At 43.3% G+C, this 27,329-nt stretch overlaps 1 protein-coding gene across 4 annotated transcripts in view; it reads left to right on the top strand.

Moving 5' to 3' along the window:
- The first annotated feature begins 907 nt into the window (after positions 1-907).
- cadm1a (cell adhesion molecule 1a) overlaps positions 908-27,329 on the top strand; it is a 260,393-nt gene continuing 233,971 nt past the window's right edge. For 2 of the 4 annotated variants that reach the window (XM_086098647.1, XM_086098648.1), the window contains exon 1: positions 908-1,067. In XM_086098647.1, coding sequence (XP_085954773.1) covers positions 995-1,067 — 73 coding nt within the window. In that variant the 5' untranslated portion in view covers positions 908-994. The remainder of the gene's footprint in view (positions 1,068-27,329) is intronic. The other 2 variants (XM_086098649.1, XM_086098650.1) reach the window with 1 other exon arrangement.

The raw sequence follows: 27,329 nt of genomic DNA on the forward strand, positions 1-27,329 counted from the left end.
GAACATCCCGATGGCCAACACGCCAGAAAATTTTCATCGAATGAAAAAAGATGACATTTTTTATCATAACATCTACAGTCAGAGTTTCATGAAATTTAATTCACATATATCCAGAACAATAATAGAAAAAAATCCCCACCCCTCAAAAAAATAAAATAAAAAAACAGTATGAAAATTTCCCCTTTGGTGTTGGGGTGAACAGAGAGTGACATGGGTGGCCATGGCCACCCCTGGGCCCCCGTCACTCCGCCCATGTTACAGAACTAAAACAATACATTTAAACGCTCATGTATAAAATTTATTTCCAAAGATAAAAACAAAACCATTTTTGCTATAATTATAGTTTTGTAAATTTAAAATGTAGTTTTAATTTTTTCTAAAGCATTTTTATTTCATCTAGCTCCATGTGTGTGTACATGTGTGTGGAAGAGATTTCAAAATATTTGACTACTTTAACAATCTGCCTGTTTGTATGCAAGTCACGGGCAAAAGCAATACAATATGCCTTTTTTTTTTTTAAATATTATATATTATATTATATTACCATTGCGGAAATATCAGAAATGTTCGAAATTGTCAATAGATGCAAACTGGTTAAATGCCTAAAATACAGTATGTAGAAAACAAAATAATAATTTTTTTTCGAGATAATTAGCTCTTCGGAAGTGCTAACTACAAAGCACTGTGGTCTTGGTTAGCCTCCATTTCGAACCGTCCGGTTCCACTCTAGTTTTACTCCTTGTGCACATTTTCTCCCATATTCAAAGTCTATGGAAATAAACCCGGTTTTTTTTGTTTGTTTTTTACCGTCACGATGAGTGACGGCGTCCATAGAAGCTTCTAGCATCTTATTAGCGGAGTCCAGCGGAGGGAAGGCGGGGAAAGCAGCGAGTGGGGAGCGTGCGTGTGTGTGTGTGTGTGTGTGATGGGGGGCGAGAGGGGGGTTCTCCGGTGAAGCCGCTTAGCGCCACCATAACTGAAGCAGGTGTCCAACATGGCGAACGCAGGCTGCGTCTCTCTGGCGACTATTCTCTTTTTATTCATCTTTCAGGCGGCTCTTCCCCAAGGTAGGTTCTCCTCGTTGACCGGCAGGCTTTTTCGGACTATGTACTTTCCCTCCATTTTGATACGTGTGGATTTTGAAGCATATTAATCAGCATTTTTCAGCTTTTTTTTTTCTTTGAGGTTCTTAACCAAGATGAGCAGTGGATGTACGGACGCCGACTGTTCGTAAAGTTGGACTTATTGCTTATATGGAGATTCTTCTTTTGCGTCACTTTTGGACAGCTTGATTGCCACCGATGGGAACTCTGATGTGTCGCATTGTGTGTGTCGTTAAGAAAAAAAAGAAAAGATGTCGCACATGGTCACGTTTTGGGAGTTGCGGTCCACTTGACTCTGTTGTAAATCGCGGCAATAAAACAAAAATGCTCAAGTGCCTCACTCGAATAGCTGATTTAAGGCTTTCGACTGCAAATAACTCTCAAAGTGATGCGTATTCCGTCTTTTGTGCTTGTATTTTTCTATGTTTTATAAGTCGCGCAACACCGCGACGCTTATTCCATCTCACTGGTTCCACTGCTGGCACACCGCGTTTTCAAAGTTAAAATGCAAATAACTTTCGTCCTTCGGTGTTGTACACATACGCCGAATTGGCAACGATGTGTTAAAATACGGAATCGTGTCTTGAAGTGGTCTTAAATATGCTCGTGTACCCCACGGGGTAGGGGTTAATGTGGATGTGCGTAGGGTTGTTAACGGGGTTCAGGTCGGTCATCTTCTGGGTATGCAGCAGACTAGGGGAGGGAGGGGGCGTCACTGTCCCCTTCTACGGACATAATAGTGAGTTGGAAATGTTCTGGGATGGTTTGGGGTGAACTTTCTATATACAGTATTTTGTTGACTGTTGTGTTTTTTGTTTGTAGCCTTGCGCTGCTTGGTATCAGGCTTTTTTATCTCGCATTGCCATGGAGATGTGATGGAGAAACAGCAGGCGACGCACCCTCACTCCCCCACCACCCATCACCATCACACTGGCAACACGTTCACATCATTTACACAATCATGTCGCAAGTAGGAAACTGGCTTGGCTTTGTTGGGACGATATCCTGCAAGGCAGTTAGGCCAGGGGTGGGCAAGCTGCGGCACATGGCCTATATGAGCGCCCGGCACCCAATTCCTTAAATAAAATGGCAACACATGCTAATTTTATGCTATTTAAAACAATAAATACGTTGTAGAGTGGTCTTGTAGAAACTTGACACTGCTCTTTGTATAAACCCTTTTTATGCTGAGGTAGTGGCTTTTAATGTTGTAGGATGGCAGACGTTGGTGCCGTTGCGGATTATACAGGCATCTTAATCCAGAACGTCGCTTTTATCCATGAAAGCACTACCGGCTGGTTATGGCGTTTATGCTGAGTGCACACAAGTCCATGTTGTTTTTGGACTATAGCAAGTTTTGACTCCAGCTTCATTGCAATGGCTGAGACAAAGCACGGGCGGCATTTGTACAAAGCATATTAATTATTTACCCTGGCCAATGCTGACTCGCTTTGTGTTGTTAAGCTTTGTCGGATGTTACCCCTACCACTGCAAATACACATGAAGCGTTATTAAGCTTCAGTTACATTTGGGCACGCAAGCCAATATAAACTTAGTCGGGAGATAACATCCACGGGATGTGATTCAATCACTGCTATCTTTTGTTCCCTTTGCCAAAGAGGCTAAACTTTGTTTAAAGGTGGAGCATGGGCATAGAAGAACCAATTACAATTTGATGCAGATCAAGAATTTTCATTCTTGTGAATTGTGAGATTTGTTAATATTGTGAGCAAAAAGGCCATGTTTTGCATAATATCTTGGTGAATAAAACATGTTTCTTTCTTCGGATTCAGGGAGTTTGGTCCTGATCCAAATGTTTAAAACTGTATGGCCATGACAGAAATTTACAATATTATATCGAGCTTGTGTGTTTTGTAGAGAGATATTTGAAAAATAAAGAAATCTGTTGTTTGTATGCACTCTTTAGATTGCGCAGTAGGGCTGCAGCTATCGAAATATTTTTTTTTAGAATCGATTATTCTGCCGATTTATCATTTATTTTGTAATATTAAACAACAGTGCAAATTCAAATTTGTCCTTGAGTTGCACAAATTAAAAATTCCTCACATTCTACACTGTAATTTGTCTGGTGAGTGACGTGGGTGTCGGTAATGAGAGTGTAGTTGGCTGTTGTTAGCTCAGGATAGTGATAGCCAATCTGTTTGAGTCGGCCATTTTAAATGACCTGATATCGCTAACTTGTCTTGGGTTATGCAAGTTATGTCTGCCATACAGACATAATACACATATTTGTGTCTCAATAGCATTGCGCTGTTAACATGTTCCTACAAAAAATTTTTATTTAGTTGTCACATATTCTTCTATGCAATTAATCTAATTAGTGTCATCAAACACTTTTTTGTCACAGAAAATAGGATGCTTGGTTTTGATATCTAATTGGGTCATATCAGGGTGAAAAAAAATATATAACAACCGTCAACTCAAGATGAAGGGACTGATTAATTAAATATTTGGCGGTTTAAAATTTAAAGAGCTGTGCAAAATGCCCAGTGGGAGTAATATCTGATGTAGTTATATGGATGGCTGAGTCTTGAGTTGAAGGATGACTTAAGCATCTAAAAACACTCCTTGAAGAAATCTTGGGAGATTTTAATTGTGGAGTCTTGTGGGAAGTGACAAGTGGAAGTTCAAATTTTGATGTCGCGCTTGTCTTTAATAGGGATGGTTGATTAAATGGTCGTCAGAAATTGGGTGGGATGTGTTGATTTGATTCATCTTCTTGAAGCAATTTAAGCAAAGCTGAGAGTAGCTGCAACTGAAAGTGGTGCTGTTGAGTCAAGTCTAAATGTGTTTGCGGTCTAAAGAAGAACAAAAAGTGTGAAAGACTGAGTGTGAATGATTTCAAAAAGTGGAGCCTGAATAGGTGAGTGACGTGGGTGTTAATGAATTAAAGTGTAGAGTTGTTTTGGGTTGTTTTGGGTTGTGCTTGGTATGAGATGGAGCCCCATCCCTATTAATAATCAGCAGTGATTTCAAGTGAACTCCTAGGGTTAGGGTAATAATTGATAGAATTGATTGTTGATTTTTTTTTTTTAAATAATTGATTGTTGATTAATCATCTCTTGAAGCAAATTGTCTTGTCATGGAATTGCTTAAAAAATATAATCTTCTTCAAACTAGGACTTATTTGGCATATTGACATGCCTATTTGCGCAAGGCGGATATTTTTCTGCTATTTGCTCAAAATTGACATGCAAATTGTCTTATCTCGCAGTCACAAAGTGGCACACTGGGTACAAAGTGTCATTCGGCTTTCAGCTCAACCAGTAGGAGTCCTGGTGATGGAAAACAGGTGCGGGAATGGACTTGTTCGCTGTCAGTAGCCTCTTCAAGTGTAATGAAGAACAATGCCTTCATTCCTCAGGGGGGAAGGAACCCCAAGTGACCCGACTCACCCCCGCCCCTTCTCCCTCCCTTCCCCTTCTCCCGTCGATGGCGACCGTTGTTGGCAAGCCAACGGATGACTGGCTCGTGTCGCATCTGGCCTCTGTGCACTTAGTGTAATCAAAGCGAGGAAAAAGCCTTTACGGCCTACTTGTCAGTGAGCCGTCTGCTGATGGGATGTCAAGTACGCACCTTCCGCTTCGAATCTCTAGAGGGGGCCGGTTGAGCGGGGGGGTGGGTGGGCGTGGACGCCAATCTGTCGCTCGGAATCGGCCTACTTGCCGTGGGCGTCTAATTACAGCTGCCAGACGTTGTTGCATTTGAGACCATCAGAAACTAATTGAGAGAGGCTTGTGACGTGAATACATTCATATAAATATTTTTGTTTAAATTGGCCTGACAGAGCTAAACCAGGAAGTACAACAAGTGGGATTCATAAAAACACCTCAACCCCTCACTCAGCTCATCAATACAGTGCCAGGGTTTTTCCTATGTAAAAAAAATGCGGAGGCGGCCGCCACCACCTAATTTTGCTCGCCGCCTCCAGCCTGAGCAACTGATACCGCTCAACACAGCCGCAGCGCTCCAGCTGTGTTGATTGAGCAATCTATTTGAACTGCAGTTACAGCGTTGCGCCATTATGGAGGCGCTATGTAAACAGCAGTGCACAGGAAAGACCTGAAGTAATAACCAAAGAAGAAACTTTTTATTACATTTTTTTATTTAAACTTTATTGTACTAAAGAAGAATCAGATCACGGAGCAACTGTTGCACACGGCCACTTCCTGGTTGCGATGCAGAGGACCGGTGGCCCCAGCCATCGACAAAGATAAAAACACAGTATATACAATAAATATAATAGTGTTTTACAACAACTCTGTACTATATTTACAATTTAATATGTACTAGTGGATGAATTTTTAATGATTGTAGTAAAAAAAAAAAAGCATCTTAACTCTTTGACTGCCATAAACGTTATAAAACGTTTAGCATAAACCTAGGGAAGGGCGCCGAGGACGTTAAAAGACGTCCCCTATGTTTTTTTTTTTTTTTTTCAAAAACGGGTGCAGGAAAGCCTTGGGCAGCTGTGCTGAAAGTATCAGGCAGATATGATTAGTCAAAGACTCGTTTTGGCCCCTAGAGGGCAGCGATGACTCTCTTTGCACAAGGTTGGATGGGCCGCCCACCGTGGGCGTCAGTAGAAGACGTGAGGCGGAGCTAGAGTGTTGAGGAGACAATGGCTGATCCAAGCCACAATGGCTAGACCAAGCAACCGGTTACAAGCAGCTCACGCTTGAGCATTTTTTTCAAAGACGGAAAGCATCAATCAATACTAAAAAGCGCATTGATGTCAACGATGATGATGACAACGAGCTCTACGCCAAAGTTGGAAGCTTTGGCCTGTTACTATCACGTAGTAAGCCTCACCGGCTACGCGCGGCTAGCGCGGCTAGCGCTGCTAAGGCCGGAAAACGCGCACAATAGCCGGCCGGGTACTTCTGCACAAGCGGACATTCGATCGGGCGATGGAGAGTTGGCATCGACCAATGCAGATTGATGATGATGATGATGATGACTGCGAGTTTGACGCCAAAGTTGGAAGCCTGGACGTGTTTACGATCACGTAGTAAGCCTCACCGGCTACGCGCGGCTAGCGCGGCTAGCGCTGCTAAGGCCGGAAAACGCGCACAATAGCCGGCCGGGTACTTCTGCACAAGCGGACATTCGATCGGGCGATGGAGAGTTGGCATCGACCAATGCAGATTGATGATGATGATGATGATGACTGCGAGTTTGACGCCAAAGTTGGAAGCCTGGACGTGTTTACGATCACGTAGTAAGCCTCACCGGCTAGCGCTGCTAACGCCGGAAAACGCGGAGCTGCACAAGCGGACATTCGATCGGACAATGAAGAGTACCCCGAGTCCAATGCATATTCATCGGAGGAGCGGGTACAGTCTGATCACGGAGAAGACACTGTTTCTGGACTACGATGCCACCATGAATGGAGTGGATAAAATGGATCAGAACATCTCCTACCAACCCGGTATAGCAACTGAAGGACACGGGGAAGCGAGACGTAACACCACCGTAACGTAACCGTAGCATGATCCTGATATTAGACTTGATGACACACTGCAGTATATACTTGCTATTCCCCGGAAAAAAACGGCCTGCAAGAAAGTGGCACACGCGAAGAGGCAATCTGTTGTGCAAATGCTGTTACGTCTCTTTGCACGCAGGAGAGTGTTACAAAAAGAAAAACTGTCGTTGAAACATCCACATATTTGTAAATAGCACCACAGTTGCACACATTTGTAAATAGTTTGCCAAATTGTTGTCAAATTGTTACACTGTTGAATGTAAATAAACGTATTTTGCTATCAAAAAACACTTTTTCATTCTTGGTGGTAGTGTTTTATAGAAGTAAAGCACTATTTAGGTGTTTGTGGCATCATTCATGGACAAAAAGAAGTGTCAAATTCACTAGAATGCATGAAATAATATCGTTTCACTAAAAGCTTGATTTCTCCGTATTTTGGTCCAACACAGGCGAAATTGGGTCAAACTAACCATTTTCTATTGTTGATTACTAAAGAACGGAATAAGGTAGAAACAAACTCTTTTTTTCTGATGAAAGATGAAAGTCCAATCTTTCATTTGGTAGTACGTGTGTTTCCATAGTCCAAACAGAACATTTTCTGTGGACCTTGAAAATCAGTCAAAATGCTTAAATCGGCTGGCACTGGCGGCATCCCTTTTCTGAAAACGTCTGGCAGTCAAAGAGTTAAAGAAACAACATGCTATCGTGAGAGTCACCCTCCCCCACGCTGTGCTCTCGTCATTCACCAGGCGCATTCAAGAGTTTTGATCGTCCCTTTAGGAACGCTACGGAGGCTTACCTTGCTTTCACATTGCTCAGCAAACAGCCAGCCGCCATTCTCTGAATGCGTTGCGACGTAAATAACAATGGCGGCGTACGTCCAAATAAAGTTTCTACAAAATGTGTTATACTGAAAATGATATTTTTTTAAATAAACCTCACCGTTATGTTAATAACAACCAAATCAATAATATAGAGCAAACTTCTCATTACAATCGGGGTTTTTCAGGGTGGCTTCTGTTCCTTTTGGAGAAAAGCCATCCAGACGAATAATCAAACAGTCGTCCCGAATTTGAGTTCATATTGGAACATCAAGCAGGCTGATAGCTGAAAAGCATTCTAGCAATCCAGCTAATTGAATTTAGATGTGTGCATTTCATTTTTTAATTTTTCATTTTTAATGGTGGCATTGCAAGGTGAGGCACAATTAGAAGACAGTCAAGTGTGCCAACGGCATCACAGAGTAAGTAGCCTTAAGCCCAAAATCACAAACAAACACGATCAACTGGGACGAAGCACACACATGGCTTTGTGTTCAGTCATTGAGATGAAGCTATAGACACAATGCCTTTGCTTGTTGGAGACATTTCATCTTTCAAGTACTGCGCTTACCGTCAAACTCCCTGCTTTCATCCTCAAACTGAAAATGTATCTATACTTTGTTGACAATTCCAACTTGAAGTGAAACTTGAGGAATTTTTAAGTGGCGTTCGTCATCTTGCTATGCGGCGGAGACACAGGGTGGCATCAGATGCTCTAATTGGGCCCTTGTTCCCAGTATTCACAGATATAATTATGAGCCGGACAATGAACGAATAAGGAATCAATGGTCATCATTTTTGCTGTCCGCCACATAAACAAAGCATCTGCCGTTATGGCTGTAGTTATCGGAGAGGAAATTAATGTCTTTACAGAGTACAATAGCGTCCGCTATCACCGCACAGAAGGCTCGAGTGATCTTGCGTCTTCCCACTTTCATTTTAAGCTTCACTCCAGCTCGTAATACATTGCAGGAAATTTGCTCCTGATGAGACCCTTCAGGCCCTCGACTGTCTCCAATATAAATGGAGCGTGCGCCCCGCCCCCGTCTGTGCTCACTTCTTGTCTTTTCGTGTCAGCTATTGTGACTCTATTCTTGAGGGCTTCTTCACTAGTGGGTGACAGCTGCCACTCAACATTTGTATTTTTGCTATTTCTAAGTTGGATTTTGCTGATGCCAAGTCTAACCTCACTTGAACAGAAATGGTAGATTGTAAGACTTGTAGCAGAGCGACAGGTTTTTGTAATAGCCTACAAATTTTGCAGTCTGACTCATTAGAGTTAATTGAGATTAATAGTCAGCTATGGATTTAAATGCAGCTAAGCCAACGCAGACTCCATGAGGCATACTGAAATCTGCTCAATACATCTAAATTAAAATAAAGAAAAAAGCAATTGATTTGAAAATTGATTGCTAATTTTCATCGAGGAAGTTTAGTCGATAATGTGGTTAGAAATTGCACAACTGTAGCAGTACATCTTAACAGGATCTGACCTCAGGTGTCCTCATTTGTAATTGAAGTACATGGCAGCAATTAGCGTCGAGCTAGGTCATTTTGCCATATTTTGTGATGATGTAGTAGTGGATGAACAGACAACAGTCAACTGGACAACACGTCGACTTGACCACTCTGTGATGACTGTTGCAGGTTGAGGTCGATTAATCGCCATATCACTCTACTATCAACACCTTGCCGTTGACCCCCCCGGAAAAAAAAGAAAAGTCTTTCAACCTTTACGCTACAGGTCAGGAAAGAATAAGCCTTAGATGCAAAAGACAGCATCATGTTTGATAGTGAGAAATGATGTGCTATGTATGAACCAAGATGCTGAACAGATTGTCCGGGATCCTTCTATTTGCTATTCAATCAATTTGTCCCAACCTATGCCCAGACACTTCCCTCAATCTCGAAGTTGTCGAATCACTTTTGTAGGCGGGGTGCTTGTGAGTTGTAGTAGTCAGGGTGGAAGGTTTGCAACGTGAAAAGAATTGAGGCCTAAGGCCCCCTGTGCAGACTATCGCTATCCCTGACACGTATACATTTATAGCCTGCCTGTAGTCTGTGTCACTAGTGGAGTGTTAAAATCCATAGAAAAGTCAGCTATGGGTTGAAAAGGCTTTTCCAGTTCTGGGAAACAAACTGCACAGATCCAACACAGTTCACAAAAAGTGCCTGAGGTGTGGGCATGCAGCCTCTGGGGGCGGGCTTGTAGTCATCCAGTGCCCTCAAGCACCCTGTGTTGGGTTCTGAGTCAAGAGATTTTTTTTTACTCTCACCTCTTTACTTTGCGGTTGAAATTGGGCTGGAGCAGCTCGTGTCTTTATTGCACAACATAGTAGCCCTTTCTTACCTTGTTTATACGGCGCCACACTGGCAAAAGCACAGTTTTGTAGACCTTGGACACTCTCGATTCAATAAGCGTCTCGGGAATTCAATCCCGCAGGAGATAAGGATAAAGTAAGCACTTTCCTCAACAAAGGTAGCAAAAAGTAAAGTGCCTGCACTCCATGCCACTGCAAAAACTTTAATGGACAAACAACCAATGGGCCTTCTGGCGGGTCACGGCCCTTTAATGCTGATTCTCGTCGGTACGTTCGTTCAGCCATTAGGAGCGAGGTGTGTGGGCACCGATTTTGCTGTCAGTTTGACCTCTTGCATAAGTCGCAGTTGTGCGTTTCTTCTAATTATCTTCTAATAGTAGCCTTTTTTAAAGCGATCGCAGTGCAGACCGAGCACACTTTGCACCGCGTGGGAGGTGAAAGACTGCGGAACAAAATGTGAAATACTTTCTCAATCTGCTTTAATTATCTTCTGTTTCAATGACAAAAACAAAGACGTGTGTACGTGTTTTTGAAGAATTATAGCGCTTTACCTGCTCTCCTTGCCCTCCTAAATCAGACTTAAGTAGTGTATCAAACTGTAAATGTTTTGCTTGGAGCATTACAACACAACGCCACATTTTCGGGGCTTACAAGAATTGTTTAAAACGTCAGCCGGGTCTTTCTGTCCTCTGCTAAAAGTAAGAATTAAAAAGAAATGTTTGAACCGGACCCTTTTCCAGAAAGCGGTTCTTGCTGCTTTGAAGTGTGCAGTGTTTGTTTGGCTTCACTTGGCTGTCAGATTAATACCTTCTCTTCTGAAAATGAAAAATGGTTGAAGGAGCAGTTAATCCGCATAAGATTCCCCCCCCACCCCCCTTTTTTTCCCTTTAAAAGTTTAAGAAGCTGCAAATCTGTCTATGTATTGATTTGACCTTGCGGGACAAGGTCTTTCTAATTTATGCTCCGTCGCTGATGATGGAACAAAATCTCATCTTGTTTGTTTGCATTATCCATTATTCCAGTTACATTACCAGGAACCCGTAAGACAACAGAATAACAAAGAACAATGATGAACTGTAAGAAATGCATTACAACACGTTCATTTGTTAGTCTTTTTTTTTTTTTTTTTTTTTTTTTTTTTTTTAGAGCTCAGTATTGTTCATTCGGAAATGTCATCATCATTGCTCTTTTTTTTTTTTTTTTTTTTTTTTTTTTTAAATATATATATATATATATATACACATATATACATACATATATACATATATACATACATACATACATACATTTTTTTTTTTTTTTTTTGTGTGTGTGGGTGAGTATGTGTGTGTGCGTGCGTGCGTGCGTGTGTTTGTTAGCTCACCAGAAAACCTATTAGAAAAAAAAAATCTTATACCGTTCACCTAAATCGAACACCAGGAGACCCGAGGGGACCGAAGAAAACCAAGGAAGGTGAAATCCAGCACCGACCAGACACCCCCCACCAGAACTCCTCCCCAGCCCAAGAAACATCCAGACCCCAACAAATCCAAAAAACATAAAGTCAGGGAGGCCTCAAGAGACCAACGGAGAGACCGAGAAAAGGAAGGAAGGACAGACGAAGCCGCGTGAGATCCGAGACACCAGCCTCCACCGATTCAATAACCTGAGGAGGAAACAGATTGTGTCTGAGTTTCGGTAGATGCTGGTGTGGTGGATCTGGCATGCATGAAAATCTCCACCAAAGAGGGGAGCCGTCGACCCCCGCCGGAACAGAGCAAGCGCAACACCTCAGGGCCCCCCAGGCCGCGGCAGCGCCAAAGGACGACCCCCGGGCCCCACCAGGGCCACCGGCCGGAGAGCAAACCCAGGAGCAGGAGCGCCCCCCGCCCCAACACGGCCCGCGCCCCCGGCCCAACGCAGCAGGACGGGGCACTGCAGGCCCACCAGGCACCCCACCGGCCCCCAACCCCCGCCCCCCCCCCACCCCCCGCCCCCCATCCACCCCCCGCCACCCACCCCAACCCAGCCCCAGCCGCCCCCATGCCCCCAATCCCCCAGACACCCCCCACCCCCAGCACCCCCCACCCCGCAACCCCCACCACCGCCCCCCCCCCCAACAAAGCCGCCCCCCCCCCCCGACCCCACCCCGACCAACCGGCAGCCCCCCAACCCCCGACCCCCAGCCCCCGGGGACCACCCGCACCCAGGCACCGGCGCCGAAGAGGGGCCGGACAGCGGAGCGGAGAGGGCAGCCGCGCCCACCCCACCCCCCGCCGTGTGGAAGGACGGAACACCGGTGGCAGAAGGGGGAGATGGGGGCACCGGAGGGCGGCCGACACCCCCGAACCCCAGGCCCAGCGGGGGAAGGCCCCGGTCGTCACCCCAGCGCTCTTTGTGAAAATTAACCCCTGTTACTGAGTCCGCCAGCTCGCGGACTGGCGAACTCTACCCCTAAACCGTGAATGTGACCCCACCCAGTGTATATACAAGTGTGTGTGTGTGGTGCATTAAAATTAGGAGCAGGTGAACCGGAGCCGATGGAAATGATATTCCCACGCTCCGATCCACCCGCCACCCAAGCATGTTGCTGAGTGTATGTGGTGCATTAAAAAAAATAGATAGGGCGGGGGGGGGGGGGGGCGGGTGGCGACACGGACAGGGGACCGCAGCACTGCTCTATACTGCGGCCCCCAACCGATGGCACCCCCACAAGCCCCCAAGCCCCCCCCCCCCACCCACAAGTTGTGTGGTGTATTAAAATTGGAGGGGAGTTGTAGGGTGAAGACGGTGTTTCCACCCTACCCCACCCCCCAAAGTGTGTTATGTGCCCTATATGTCTATAAAAGTGTATTGTGCAAACCTAGTGTAGTGAGTTAAGAGGTGTGACCAGCGGGGCCCCCCCCAACCGGGCGGGGGCAGGAGGCGCACCGGCCCACCAAGCCCCCACCCACCCCACCAGGACCCCGGCGGGCATATGGGACCCGTCCGGCGGGGCGATAGGGCTCGCCCCCCGGATACTGGGTCCCGCCCGAGGTGTCAGGACGCCCACCGGAGCGGGGCGGGCACGACACCAAACCCCAGCCACCCCCGCCGGCCCCCATAGCACCGAGACCCGGGCCATGGATGGAGCCCCCGGCCCAGGGGAGGGGAAGGAAGGCGTACCGGGGAAGGGGAAGGGAGGAGGGAAGGGGACGACAAGAAGGGCAGGGGGCAGCGGCAGGGACGCAAGGAAAGGGGGAGAGGAGGAGGAAGGGCGACGAGGGAGAGGGGACAGGGAGGCGGAGGACGGGCGGGGAGAGGCGAGGAGGGAGAGGCAGCAAGGGGGAGGAAGGGGGAGGGGAGAGGGAACCACCGGGCACCCCGGCGGCCCACAGGCCCCGAACCGCGTCGCCGGGCCCAGAGCGACGGACCGCGCCGGAACGGCGCCGCCCCCGACACCAGGGAAAGCCCCGCAACGCAGCACCCCCCAAGAGACCCAGGGAACGGCCAAGACGCAGCATTTGTTAGTCTTTTGGTTTTATGCCGGGTGCCCTTCCTGACACAACCCACCCATTTTTTATTGGTGAAAGTAGAGAAAAAAATATTTTCGATTAAGTTGGAATGTACATTTTTATTGTATTTTAAGACATAAATCTTATGTATTTCCACAATAAATGTCAACAACAAAAAAATCACCTCAGAACTTGGAGGTTGGATTGACAAATTCTTTATAATCCAAAACTATCAATAGATTAATCATCTATATCCCGAGTGTATGTTGTAAATTTGATCTACCACAATCAGAATTGACTTCATACAGACACTTTTTTTTTTTTACAACTCATGCTTGATTGTCAAATTTGAATCCGGTAACCGTGCATTACCCCTTTTCCGCTGCCTACGCATTCTTCCCGGTCGCCGTACAGCCTCTGCTTCATCTCTGACCTGTTGGAACAAAGCTAGCGTGGGATGGGCGTTTTACACCGCATTTTTATTACCTCCCACACCCAAATGCTTTGTCGATAATTGCAGCTTAGCATGCTCACATTGTGCTTCTTAAAAGCATCATAACACCATCCTACTGAACGTGGTAATTTTTTCTCCGTCTATCACACCTCGACGACACAACAAAGTCACTATCGTTTTTATTGTTGAAATAAGACTTGTTTTTATTTAATTTGTTGATGGCACTGTCAGGCTTCTTTTGATTAAACAAACAAGCGAGATCGCATTGTAAAAGACAAGGACTGCCAACTAGGTTCAGGCCTTTAACTGACTACCACTAATTGGGAAAACATTTTTCATTGTAGTTTTTGGTGACTTTACATAACACAGGGCACCCAGACTGTTGGAATATACAAAAGACAAATAGATAGCAGTCAAAGTGGAGATAGAAGAAGACCATTATCTTATATCATCACTACATTATGATTGATTGCTAACTCTTCTCCTTGCTATTTTTATTTTGGTGAGTGACAACACTGTGTTGACCACACATACACTGGTATATCGTTGCTATTGAACAGGTTTAACATTGACACCCCAGTCACTCCAGCCGAGGAAAATTTGGTCTTGTACACACCTTAAAACTACAGGATAATCGCTCAGGACAATTGTCAGTGTGTGTGTATACCCCGGCACAGTTGAGTAGTTTAGATTGAGGAACACTGCCTCTGCTGTTTGCAACCAAGTAGAACACGCTATTTAGTCTATTGTGTGCATGCTCAACAATCAATTCCACAAAATCGACCTTCCTTCCTTGAAATCCTAAAAATCTTCCCGATTAACAACTTCTGAACGGTGATGTTGTGCGGCACTATATCGCAAAAGTTGTACAAGAGCAAACTGGGGCACATGACTATAAGGGAGGGAAGAAATCCATTCATTGTCATTCCATGTCTAGCCCAGATGCTGCCACTTCAATCTGCTCTCTATTTTGTCACACTAATGCGGCGAAAGATGACAAGGGTGGGTCATCTCGGAGCGGAGCAAAAAAACAAAACAAAAACCCCCAGAATGGGCTGAGCATGACAGCCGATGTCAGCCTGCTTTCTATTTCGTCGTACACACTGTGTGGTGGGGAAAATAGAAAAATGGAAAAGACTATGGGTCATCGCTGAGGGGAAAAAAGTTATAATTTAAATGCAGGCTCCAGTACGGAGACGTTTGAAAGATTTATCTTTGAAGGTTTGCCCGTGCATGTCATGTAATGCTGCGCCATATTGCCGATGCTTCATAGGGGGCTGGCGTTTATTATTTAAATGACTATCAACCATCTGGACTTTCATGCAAAAGTATGTAGATGGAGCAGGTCCCGTCACCACACAGTTATCCTCAATTGACTATCAAAGAAATTCAATCAAAAGACAAACCCTTTCTGCAATGGAACTAAGGCTGTCACGACTAACTAGGGTGTGCATCTCTCTGCAAAAGACGATTCGATAAGGTTTTTGATATGTGGGGTGCGAAACGATTCAAGTTCGACTTGTTCGATTTGAAAGTGGAACGACTGGTCCGATTCACTGGATTTACGATTCGATTTGATATGGTACGGCTCAGTTGGGTGTGATGCAATTACTATTTTGTTGTCATTTTACATACATTTGAAGTGCCATTTGCTTCTAAGATATCTCCGTCCAATAAAAGGCGATTTGATATCTGGATTTATTTCCTAAGTGGAACAATTCGGTTCTGTTCGATGCACTAACATCTTTTAAATCAAAACGATTTTCCTGTTCAAAACATATTTTGTTACACCGCTAGCTCTTTCTAGAATAAATGTTTTATTGAATAATCCAATCGATTATTTAGGTAATTCTGTCTTCATTGACATTTGTCGCCAGAAAGAGCGTCTGCAGGAACAACTGTCTGCGTAGAAACATGGAATGGAAGTGGCCAAACATTGGTTCCAGGTGCCGCAAATATGGTTTTAATTATTATAGTTTGGAGGCAGACATTTTTGGGTCAAATTTTTATGCTTAACAGACTCACCCGACTTTTTAGACTCGACTGTGAAAGAGACCAAAATCATACTTGACAAATATAATTGTTGTATTTGATTGATTCAAATTGACAAATATAAACATCCACGGCAGTGAAAGATTTAACAGTCCCTTTTATTTTGTTTTGAACGCCACTATCTTTTGGCATGAATTGTACGAGTAATACACCAGTGACATTGTTTTATATTATTCCACGAAATAATAGCTAAAAATGACTTTTGTTCTTCAGTAGGAAACACATCGTAGCGAAACTTGGGTATGTTGTACACGTCAGATTTTCACTCCTCGTCGATTCTTATTCCAGAAAATGACAGACCCCTGGTAAATCATTCATACCCCAGAGCCAGCACTACTGAACAATGCTGTGAAGTTTTGTGTTATTAAAGTTCCGGCGTGTATGGCAGTACTATCTCGGAATCTATCTGAATCAAGGGGATTATGCCGCAGCTGGGCTGCTGTTTGAGAATAATCAGTCAAGTCTCCGTAGAGAGAAAATCCTTGGTAATTTCCCGTACTTGTGCTTCCATCAGTGGAGCATTGCAGTGTTTCTATATTGGGAATAAGGGCTGCGTCAGACAGTTTTGGCTGTCCCTGTGGTTTTCAACAGCTGCCTGCATTTCGCCTCTGGAGCATAAGCACGTACAGGTATCTCCAAATTTTTGGATTGTTTCAACATTTTTAGAAATACGAAAACCCCAGTACATTTTTTCCTTCGAGTTTAGACACCAAGAGGTTATTTCATGTCCTTACTCTTAAAGTGGAAGACCAGACATATACATTTTAGGATACGGGTGCATACCTGGCGGCAATAACCTTTTCAGTATTCATAGCTGTATTAGGCGGCTTGTACAGCTTGCTATGCAAAAAGTATGCCATGCTTGAGGCTAAAGTGCAGACTTTAGATAGCGAAGAATGTCAATACTTGGACGGAGAGCAGGGTTTTCTCTGCAGCCACTAAAAAAAACGATCACCGCTAAATGTGATGAGTTTTCAAATGGAGAATGTTCATTTAGATGGCTTATAATGATGCTTCCTATGTTTATGCGTCTAATTATGGACTATAAGTGTTAGTATGTGGTGCTGTAAAAACTGTTGGAAAGGGTTTTCCTCAAACTTCGTCTGCTTTCAGGGTTTAAAAAGATTTTTTTTTGTTGCTAATGACTTGAGTCATGTTCTTGTCTACCTCAGTTTGCTTACAGTTACTTTTAATTAGGATTGAACAGCTTCCTTCATGCTTCATTTTGTATTTCTTTAAACAAGTCAATTTATTTGCTGATAATGGTGGAGTCTTTTGCTTTGTCTCTAATCATAAACAAAGGTTGAATTAAAGTATGTGTTGACCTACAAGTGGTACCAAACAAATCTGACCTTTTTCTCACAGTCTCCCGAAGAACATACCGAACCTCGCGGTTTCCTCGGCGCACTTAGTCTTCATCAAATATTAATCATTTCCAGCACGACGTAGCTCCGTTCACACTACGGTAAACTTAGCCTACCCGAGCAGTGGTGCTTAGCTAATTTATTTTTTTCAGCAATACTCTCAAAGTGAATGGAGTGCAATGTTTTCCGTGCAGTAATGAATAATTATCATGAATGCTGGCTCGCTGAGAAAATGTGATTCAAGATTATTGGGATGCCATCTACCCTGTGGTCCTTTTGAGTGAATTACTTGAAAGTTTTATGTAGTATATGCTTGACCACAAGATTACCAAAAAATCATTTTGTTTAAAAAGACCAAGGGAAATAAGAAATATTATGTGACAGTTTTGATCACTATAAATAATCATTTTCTTTGTTATACAACAAGAAAAAATAATTATTGTGAGAATTATTGGACTGGACGATCCAATTAACCCCTTCAATCCCTGGTCTTCCGGAGGCTAGGTTTGATATGGAGCTTGTATCGTACTGTTGGGTACAGTGACAAGCAACACTCCATTTCAAGAGATTAGACGCTGGCCGGCCAGAGTAACCAAATCAATACTTACTCTTAAGAAAAGGATTGACCATGCATTGATCCACACACTTAACCGGAGCGAGGGATTCACTGGATCACTAAAAATAGTTGCATCATCACAAAAACCCCACCTTGGCTCACAATTATTTTGCTATCAATCAAAACCTGGCAATGTGGTGGTCTTGGGTAGCGTATGAGACAATCCTGATATATAAACTTATAACTTTATATTTTTAAGTACATTTTCTAAAGTCTTGAGCGCAAGTATGAATTAATCTGTAGCCTGTTGCCCATTTAGGGGCGAATGTCTGCGAAGGTAGTGAATGTTGATTTCTCGTCAGGGTTCATTCAGGGTTGCAAGTGTTCGCCGATCGGTCGCAACAGTTTTAACAGTTTTTCTTATTTCAAGGAAATCTTGAGCATGTTCATAATTTCCTTGCAAAAAGGAAATACAAACCAAGTGGTAAGTGTACAGTAGGGATAGGGATTAAGCCTTGATTTATGCACATCTATTGGTTGATTTATGACAAGTTCCAAATTTGAACACTTGTCTCAGAACTTCTTGCTACCTGTGAATCGCTTGCATTCATGGACGTACTGTATATCCATCCCACTTAATTTCAAGTGACCCTTGTCTGATACTGGTGATATTGTTCAACATCAGAAACAACCGGCATGGGCACCCCCTCCAAAGTAACGCAGGTAAACAATGACGTGCATCGTTTTATTGAATAGCCTACTCGTGTCTTGATTGTGCTCATTGGTGGGATTAGCTGCTATGTCCACTGACACCGTAGTTAAGATGGCAGCTCTGGCAGATCTGGTTGAGGCCTGATTCAGAACTGAAAATATGCTGAATACCATAATGACTCATCACCACCACACTATGTGGCATGGGAGAAAAGAAAAAACAAATTATAATTGGGTCACCATGTATTGCAAAAACGTTCTAAGATTCTGACATCTGGAGTTGGGTAGGCGGCGTAAGAAGTTTTTAAATTGTCAAAATGTGTAGGATGTGATAGAACACACCTAAGTCTCCAAGGGAACAAGAAGTAAGATAAACATTGTCCAAGATCGTGGAGTTCTCGTCTGTTAGACAAACATGACGACGACTGTTTTTGCTTTGTGACTGTCTGCCAGCAGACTCTTTAAGAGAAGGTGGAAGTTGGACTTGAGTGCAAAATTAAAACTCAGGGGAAACCCCTAATTACGGTAAAAAACAAAACAACGAAACGTCATTGTTTGCTGCATCCCACAATTCTTCAGGCGGCTCTGATGCACTCATAAAAGATACAGTACACATGGATAATTAAATCTAGATCTGGGGATTGCACACTGAAAATGAGACATTCTGAGTGCTGATCCATTGTAAGCCTTAACAGGGTTTTTCCTGGTTCAAAATGAGGCAGAGGCGGTATCATCCTGACTATGATGGGTGACTATCTGGTATAGTTGCCAATACCAGTCTTATTGCATAGGTGTCAAACTCCGGTCCTCGAGGGCCGTAGTCCTGCAGGTTTTGGATGTTTCCCTTCTCCAACACAACTGATATATGATCCGCTCATCAGGAAGCTCTGCATAAGCCTGATAACGATCCTGCTGATTAGAATCAGCTTGTGTTGGAAGAGGGAAACCACCAAAACCTGCAGGACTACAGCCCTCGAAGACCGGAGTTTGACACCTATGTTTTAAGGTATCTGTACCCGTGGTGGTGACCTATACCATTGTCGGCCACCCTCCTGCAGCCATGTTACGATCAGGGACTAGAAATAAGAAATTATCTGAATACATAGTTGCCATTAATTTTCAATCATTAAAAATTCATCCACTACTAGTACATATTAAATTATAAATATAGTTCAGGGTTGTTGTAAAACACTATTATGTTTATTGTATATAGTGTGTTTTTATGACTTTGGCGATGGCTCACAACCAGGAAACGGTTGCTCCATGATTTGTTTCTTTGCATTAAAGTTTAAAAAAAAGGAAAAAAAGAAAGCTGTTTCTTCTTCGGTTGTTGCTTCAGGTCTTTTTGGTGAACTGCTTTTGATATAGCGCCTCCATAATGGCGCAACACTGCAACTGCAGTTAAAATGCGTTGCTGCCGAGCTCAATCAACACAGCTGGAGCGCTGTGTTGAGCGATATCAGTCGCTCAAGGCTGGAGGTGGTGAGCAAATTAGGTGGAGGTGGCCGCCTTTAAATTTTGTACACAGGAAAAACCCTGCTTAATTTGTATGTGACGTTGCATGTTTTGACTTATTATTGGCCTTGAAAACGACAGTCAATTACAGGCTAATTTGTACAGTACATGATCTAATTTTCATTTATTTTTTGTTTTTACTGTAGCATTGTGGGAACTCATCCACTACCCATTATGTAAAGACAAACTCCCTGGCTCTAATTTGGTGCCTCCAAGGATGAAAAAAGTGTAAAGTGTCTTGTATACATTTGCAGTATTGGTTGTCTGCTTCAGTGGGAAATAAAAATGACTGTCATACTCGGCAATGTAATCTGCTCTGAGGTTGAGCAGCATTTAATTGCTACTGGTACGCTCTTGTTATCTTCCATAGGAAGGACGAATGAAAATGGCCGTCAGACAAATTAGGCTCCTGGTGTGTGGAAATCTAGCCTGTAGGGTAGCTGCCCTTGTAATTAGCCTCACCAGTGACAACTGCAGGTTTGTTACAAAACATACCCAACGACCGGACGCTGATGCGCGATATGGATTAGCTTGTTTTGCTTCCGACGCGTACTAATTCTCCGTGCAACCTATATTATTAACAGCCAGACCATGACTAACAAAGTAGCAGTTCATCAAATTTAGTTACTTCTTATATATCCGGCCTCTGCAGCAGAACATTAAACTGATGAGTCATCATTGCACAACAGAGTTTTTAGATTTTTTTGGGGGGGGAAGGGGTCGGTTTACAGGACAGTCCCAAGGTTGCATTTAGGCATTAGGAAGGGTGCACAATGAAATGATTTACATCTAGATATTATTTTTGTCCAGTTTGGGTTGCCATCCTCACTTTCTCACTTTAAAAGGTGGGTCCTGGCTTGGTGAGTGACATGGGTGTCTATGAATAAGTCCGTATAGTAGGTGTATTTCTATCTGGATTGGTATGTGTGACAGTAGCAAATAAGTCTGTGTAGGGGGGAAATTTGTCACTGCAAAGCTTTGAGGCAGAGCATTTGCTTAAAAACTTTCGTAATAAAATCAAATTAATCAATTAATCATTGCAACACCAGCAATTTATGTCTTTGCTACTGCTGTTAGTGTAGGTTAGTGTCCAAGGACCGCCTGTAAAGGTGGAGATTTACTATTTTTTGCTTTCAAACCTGCTTTATTTTAGTCCATTTAAGTACACTACATTACCCACCACTTTCCATATGCCTTACTTTTATATAAAAATATAAATCCTCAATGAATTGGAGGCACAGTTAGGACTATTCGTTTCACAGAGATGGGCTGGCTGCTTTTTGGACAATGTCAAGAAGGCATGGAGGTGATGCCACTATTTGAATACAGTGGCGGTATCACGGCAAAGGAGCGTAGTTGGCGGGGGCCACATATTAGTGAGGTTGAGCGGTACGAAACAGCCTGGCTTTCAGTGCACATTCATCCCTTCTGATGGGATTAAGGTCAGGCCATGTAGCCCCAGTCAATTTCACTTTCATCAAACTGTGAATACCATTTCTTTATAGAGCTGCGTTGGTGGTTGTATCGAATGGGGAAAATGTATTTTCCAAGTGGTTGCCACAGTATTTTTCATTTCTGCACAAAGCCCACTTAACTGTTCCATGCTAACCGTATTTTTTTTGGTCCACTGTAAATTCATGACAATTTACACGGAACAAAATTTCCTGCAAAAACTGTCTAGCTACACAACCAACTCTATTTTCACAAGTACAATGGTGTCCTTTAAATACGAGTTTCATTTGTTGTGTGATCATGTTTTTAACTCAAAACACTTGTATCTCAAATCATATTTCCCCAATGAAATGTACAGAAATGCTATCAATCCCCCCCTCCGAAAGAGGTTGTTTTTAATAATTTAATGCTACAACTCAAATGTTTGTGCTGCTCCTTCTTGTATTCCCACCTTGGCCAAAAGGAGGCAGTATAATAGTCATGCAGACACAAATGAAAAATAGTACCATACGTCTTATTCTACTACTACTACTACTGTAAATGGCTCAATAATATACTATATTAGGCATTTTGTAAGTATTGACAACTATCAATGCTAACCATTACCATTTCAATGGCATTTTACATTAAGATAAGTGTACTTAACCAACACTTTTGAGAATCCAAGGAAGAAAGCTCATTACTACTGTCTGGCAATTGGTTTACACCTGACTGCAAAGTCTAGTTTCCAAAGGATTTCAGTAATAGCAATATACTGATAGTCCTTGGATTACATGCGTATTTAATCCATTTCCTCAAAAGTAACACTTTGGGACATACAAGCTTTTGTTTAGCCTAGCAGCGACGACTCCAACCTGTGCCAATTGCTGAGCGTAAAATCGGTATGTAATCCCACATTGTAAAAAAATCTGCTCTCGCTATGTAAAGCATTTAATTCGCCGTTATCTGCAGGCGCTGCGCTGCCTGTTCCAACAAGGTTGGTCTGTTGTTGTTCTGACTAAATATTCCGTCCAATTTCACATGCGTCTGCCGTGTTGAATCTGCATCACCTTTTGTTTCCCCTTCTCTCTAATCCTTTTCTTTCCACCTGAGGAAAAAGGAAAACCAAACGCCAAATCTAAACACAAGCTCCAAACTCTCATTTGCTAATCAAACTTAGGTAATTAATTCTTTGGTATCTGTCAATTAATTTGCATAATGAGAGGTAGCATGATTATGACTTCTGCTACTCAAGCCCAAAATTGTAATTAGAGATTTAGTCTGCATTACAGCAGAAAAAGCTTTTTTGGGGGGGAATTAGTTGAGAGAGGCGATTTAGCATCCACTGCTCTGGGATGGGGAAGAAAATATGTTAGAACAGTATCAGAATTAAAGCCTTTCCGCCCCCATTTTCCTTTTGCCGAGCCTGAAGGGAAGTCTTGGTCAGACTGATCTTCTAATCTGTAAAGAACCAAGACCCGAGCTTCCACGGGGCGCTGGTCTTCCAAGGGACCGTGTCTTTTTCTTTTTCTTTTTTCATCCTTTGCCTCATTCTTCCACATTTCATTTGCAAGAAAATCCATAATTTTTTACAGATTGCATTGCTGCTGTTTTGCGGCAGCGCAGGAAGATGAAGGGTTGCATTATAGTGGCGGTATTCACCTTCTGCGTCGTGCTCGCTCAGCTGTAAAGGCAAACTCGGCAAGAAAGGAGGGGCGACGAAAACAAGGCAGTGCAAAGCATGAAATAAGGGAGGAAATGTCACCGGCAGTCGCGGGAGGACGCAGATCGATGCCAACTAATCATCCACTTTACTTTGCTATATAGGCTCAATTAAAAGCACAGAGCGGCTTGCTTGTTTTGTCAGATAAAAGTGCAGGGAGTCTCTGGAGAGTCTAGACGGGCGTCTCCCTGCTGGGCTTGTGTTGAAATGAATCTTACTGCATCATCATGAGCGTAATGCTACTTCACTGTATTAATAACCAGACATTTTTATATTGAATATCTTCAATCTGCATTGATAGTTTATTTTTTATTTTTTACAAGTCCTTGATTTTAGTAGTATTCCAGATGTTATTATTCAACAATCAATATACCCGGATTCTTGATTCTTGAACTGTTTTTTTTGTTCTTTGAATTTTAGGGCGAAGTAATTCTGCTGCTTACTGTCGTTTTGGAGTGTTTTTAATTGGTCAAGTGGTCCTAAAAGGACATCTTTCAGTGCTACCTGCCTGAAAGGTTTTTCGTCTTCCGTTTAGTCAAACTGTCATTGCATTGATGTTGAAGTACAGTTGATCAAGTTGATGCTCATGATTGTTTTTATATTTGTGTTTTGTGTTGACAGTAATTGTGCACTAGCTTGAATATGATCTTGCAGCCGAGTCCTCAGGCTGATATAATAAGACATGGTGAGGCGAGATGTCATACAACTTCTGTCTTCTTGCAATCAAGCCCTGTATGCTCTTGTTTTGCACAGACATGAATGACATCCCGCCGCAGTCATAATTTGCACCTCTCATTCGCTGCCAGAATATTCATGAAATCGACATGTCAGCCAATTGAAAGAAGGCTGCGGCGTAATGTGGTGACAGTCGCTGAAGGCCCTCGCGAATGCGCCACGGACTTCTTTTGATGGTGCGTTAAGCGCGTGCTGAAAACAGCTGTCGTTATGTAACGGTTCCTCTGCGTTTAGCCTGCTCGCAGGCAGGAAAGCACAGAAATGCCATATTTCATCTTCTGCAGGCAGTGGGCCCGAATGTCTCTATTAAAATGGATGCGGTAATATTGGGTGTAATATTTTTGTCGCTTGGTTTATGGCTGATGTGGGTTGTTCCCAGTAATGACTCTAATACACTCAAGGGTGGGAAGGGGATCAGCAATATTTTATACTTGGCACCCCTTGAGCTTCCGACTCCTACTGCTTCATTCTTCTTCTTCGATAGCATATCATCCAGCCAGGCCATTTTTGTGACAAACTATCCTCCAAGGGTCTATAAAAGATGCATCGTCCCTTGCGCTGAACCAATCGGTGCGAGTATCTTGATTAGGGATGGGCGTAAAAATTGATCAGTCGATTGATTGTTTGTATTGATCTCGTGTTTGTGTAGTCGGTGGCGTGTTATTGCAATGGCGGCCAAATGGGAGTGCTTTTGATTCAAGTTGAGCTAGTTTGCTGGCTAAGGATTGGAAGCATACCCGTTGCAACAGGCTTACCGATTTTGCTCCTTTTTTAATCAGCTCAGTCTTGACGTTATGTTTTGCTTTAGTCTGCTGGCTAAATTAGTCACTTGTAATCCATAACAAGTATGCTTTCAATTATTTATTGTACAAACGGTAACAAAATGGTATCAACCTCAACAAGTTTGCTGGCAATGGAAGTAATTAGAACCATACCCTACAACAAGTGAGCAAGTTACGCTGCTATTTGTCTCTCGTCAGCTATGTCTTGAAACAATACGAGCAAATTGGAGTGCCATTGATTGAATCTACACCAGTTTGCTGGCTGGACGAGATTGGAATGATACCTGTCACGACCAGCTTGCCATTTATGCTGCTATCTCTCAGTTTGGTCAGAAGTAACATAAGCGAAATAGAGCTCTGTTGATTCCGGTTGAGCTAGTTTGCTGGCTAAGGAAAACACTGGAACTATATCTCTCGCTCCAGCTACTGTAGGTAGTTAGGCTCTTATCAGTTTGTCCAGTCAGCTATGTTTTTAAGCAATACCAGCAAACGATCACTGTTGATACAGGCTTGACATTTTGCTGGCTAAAGAAGTATTTCCAAACAGTTAGCCAGCTCGGCTGCTAAGGCACTCTTCCTCTGAGAACGTTCAGTCAGTTTAGGCAGCTACATCATGAAGGAATCCAGGCAAAATGGAGTGCCAATGCCGGCAAAAGACCAGTCTTTCTTAGAGTGGTCGGATGGATAGATAGCTAAATGATTTACAACCAGTTAGCTAACTCTACTGCTGAAGCATGTTTTCCTCTGCAAATGTTCAATCAGTCTAGGGAACTTCTAGAAAGCATCTATCCATTTTATGAACTGATTATGCTCACGAGAGTCGCCGGCGCGTGCACATACAATAATTTCTCAAACATAATATGCACACGCTAGTATAAGACGCCCACCCCCCAAATCCCCCTTCAAAAGATGATTCCCTTTGTACTTATGTATTATGCGCTCCCCCAGATTGCTGTAAAGAGAAGTTCCTACCTTACTAACAGTTTTGACTGTCAACACTCAAGCCTACAGATATGAATACCGGTAGCGGTTCCCAGATACATCAGGCCCCTTTTGAGCTGCATGGCTATGACGACGCTAACCCCAGGATTACACCTCATGCGTGTGCGTTGCGGATCCGCTCCGCTCCATCTTGACTGCATGCTCCGGACACCTTAATTTTATGGACAAAACTCACTGGCTGCGCACAGTTGCGGTTCGCCAGCTCCGTCGCTGACAACTTCCCGCCATGTCTCGTGTGATCGTCCGCAATAATGTGGCATTAAAAACGACAAGCACACAGAAAGTCTGTGCTCAACAGGGAAGCAGAAAGAGAGGTGAACTTCCTTTGATTGAACTCACCGTCCACTCCCATAGCTTCTGCTATGACGTTCCATGCAGCATCCTTTTTTTTTTTAATGTCCTAGAAAAGATGTGCCCTGTCATATATAGTTTGCTGGTTTATGACGTTTTGCTGACATGATTGCGAAATAGGATCTGGTGGGTCTTTTATTCTGAAAAGTAACCAGATTTTCTTTATTTTGAAAATGTGTCGGCCTTCCGGTCCCGCTCCATGTGTTCTGTGCTACTTTCCCATTTGACGGATGCCGACTGATGCGTCGTCCGGCAAAAATAGAAAATAGGTCTATCCGTCCGGCGGACTCCGACACGACGGAGCTGGTCCGCAGTCAATCCGCAGCGCATACGCAGCCAATGTAATTTGAACAAGCTGATAGAATGGAAACAAATCGGCTCCACCGCCGGAGTTTAGCGGATCCGCAATGCACACGCATGCGGTGTAATCTCGGGGTAAGCTAGGAGGTCCAAGTTGTCAGCGTATTTCATTAATGTGGATAGCATACACTGACGTTGACAAAAAGTGAAACTTATAAAAAACTGCTGAGAAATGAGCAAGCTATGATTTTTTCCCCCCCCCAATCCTTTGTACGAACGTCAACCTCCCCAAAACGGCTTCACTTTATGAGCAAAATGGGCTGCTGTTCATTCAAGCTCGACCAGTTTTCTGGATAAATAAACAATGTAGTCAAAATGCTAATTTGAGTTTTTTTATCTTTGTTAATCGGATTTTGTTTTTGAACTGGGATGTACTTATGTTTCTTCTTGGAGATGGAGAAAGTAAACTTAAAAAATAATAAAAATTCAATTGATTCAAGGGCAGCTGTCATTATGGGTATGATTTTGAATTTAACATCGGTTATATGAATGCATGTGCGTGGGTGTTTTTTTAATTTTTTTTATGCCGGTGATGGACATCTAAAACTTCATGTATTTCACCGATTGGTTACGTTAGTGGCAATGAATGGACTCGCCCCTGGCCTTGTTCTCGCACAGCGGCCGAAAAGCTCAAGGTCGGAGAAGCGATTTCTTGAGCTGGCCTTGCTTGTTTAAAGAGGCACAATTGTGCGCCACCGCGTTGCCCGACTGAAGAAGAGGACCTCGATCAGCAGCCTGTCAAAGTTTGAAGCTTCACCCCCCTATCTACTCAAGAGGCTGCATTCAACAAGTGTTAAGCAAATAAAGAAAAAGCCGCACAGGTCAAGGTGGAAAATCCAACTGGCCTTCTCCAGATAAAATGTTGCTGGTTGCCCCTGGCAACGGAGTGACGCCACTGCGACTGTCCTTGTCGAGGATGGAAAGAGTATTATTATTCTGCATTCAGTGTGAGATAGGCATGAACACAAGGGAATTTAATTAGTTTCCAGTGGTAATGAATGGCAAAGGCGTCAACCATTTTAAAATAACACATTTACAGTGCATTAACGTTGGGGGGAAAATAGAC

Source organism: Leptonotus elevatus, chromosome 16 (genome assembly GCF_054856555.1).
Source record: "Leptonotus elevatus isolate MCC_2025b chromosome 16, RoL_Lele_1.0, whole genome shotgun sequence".
Lineage (NCBI taxonomy): Eukaryota > Metazoa > Chordata > Actinopteri > Syngnathiformes > Syngnathidae > Leptonotus > Leptonotus elevatus.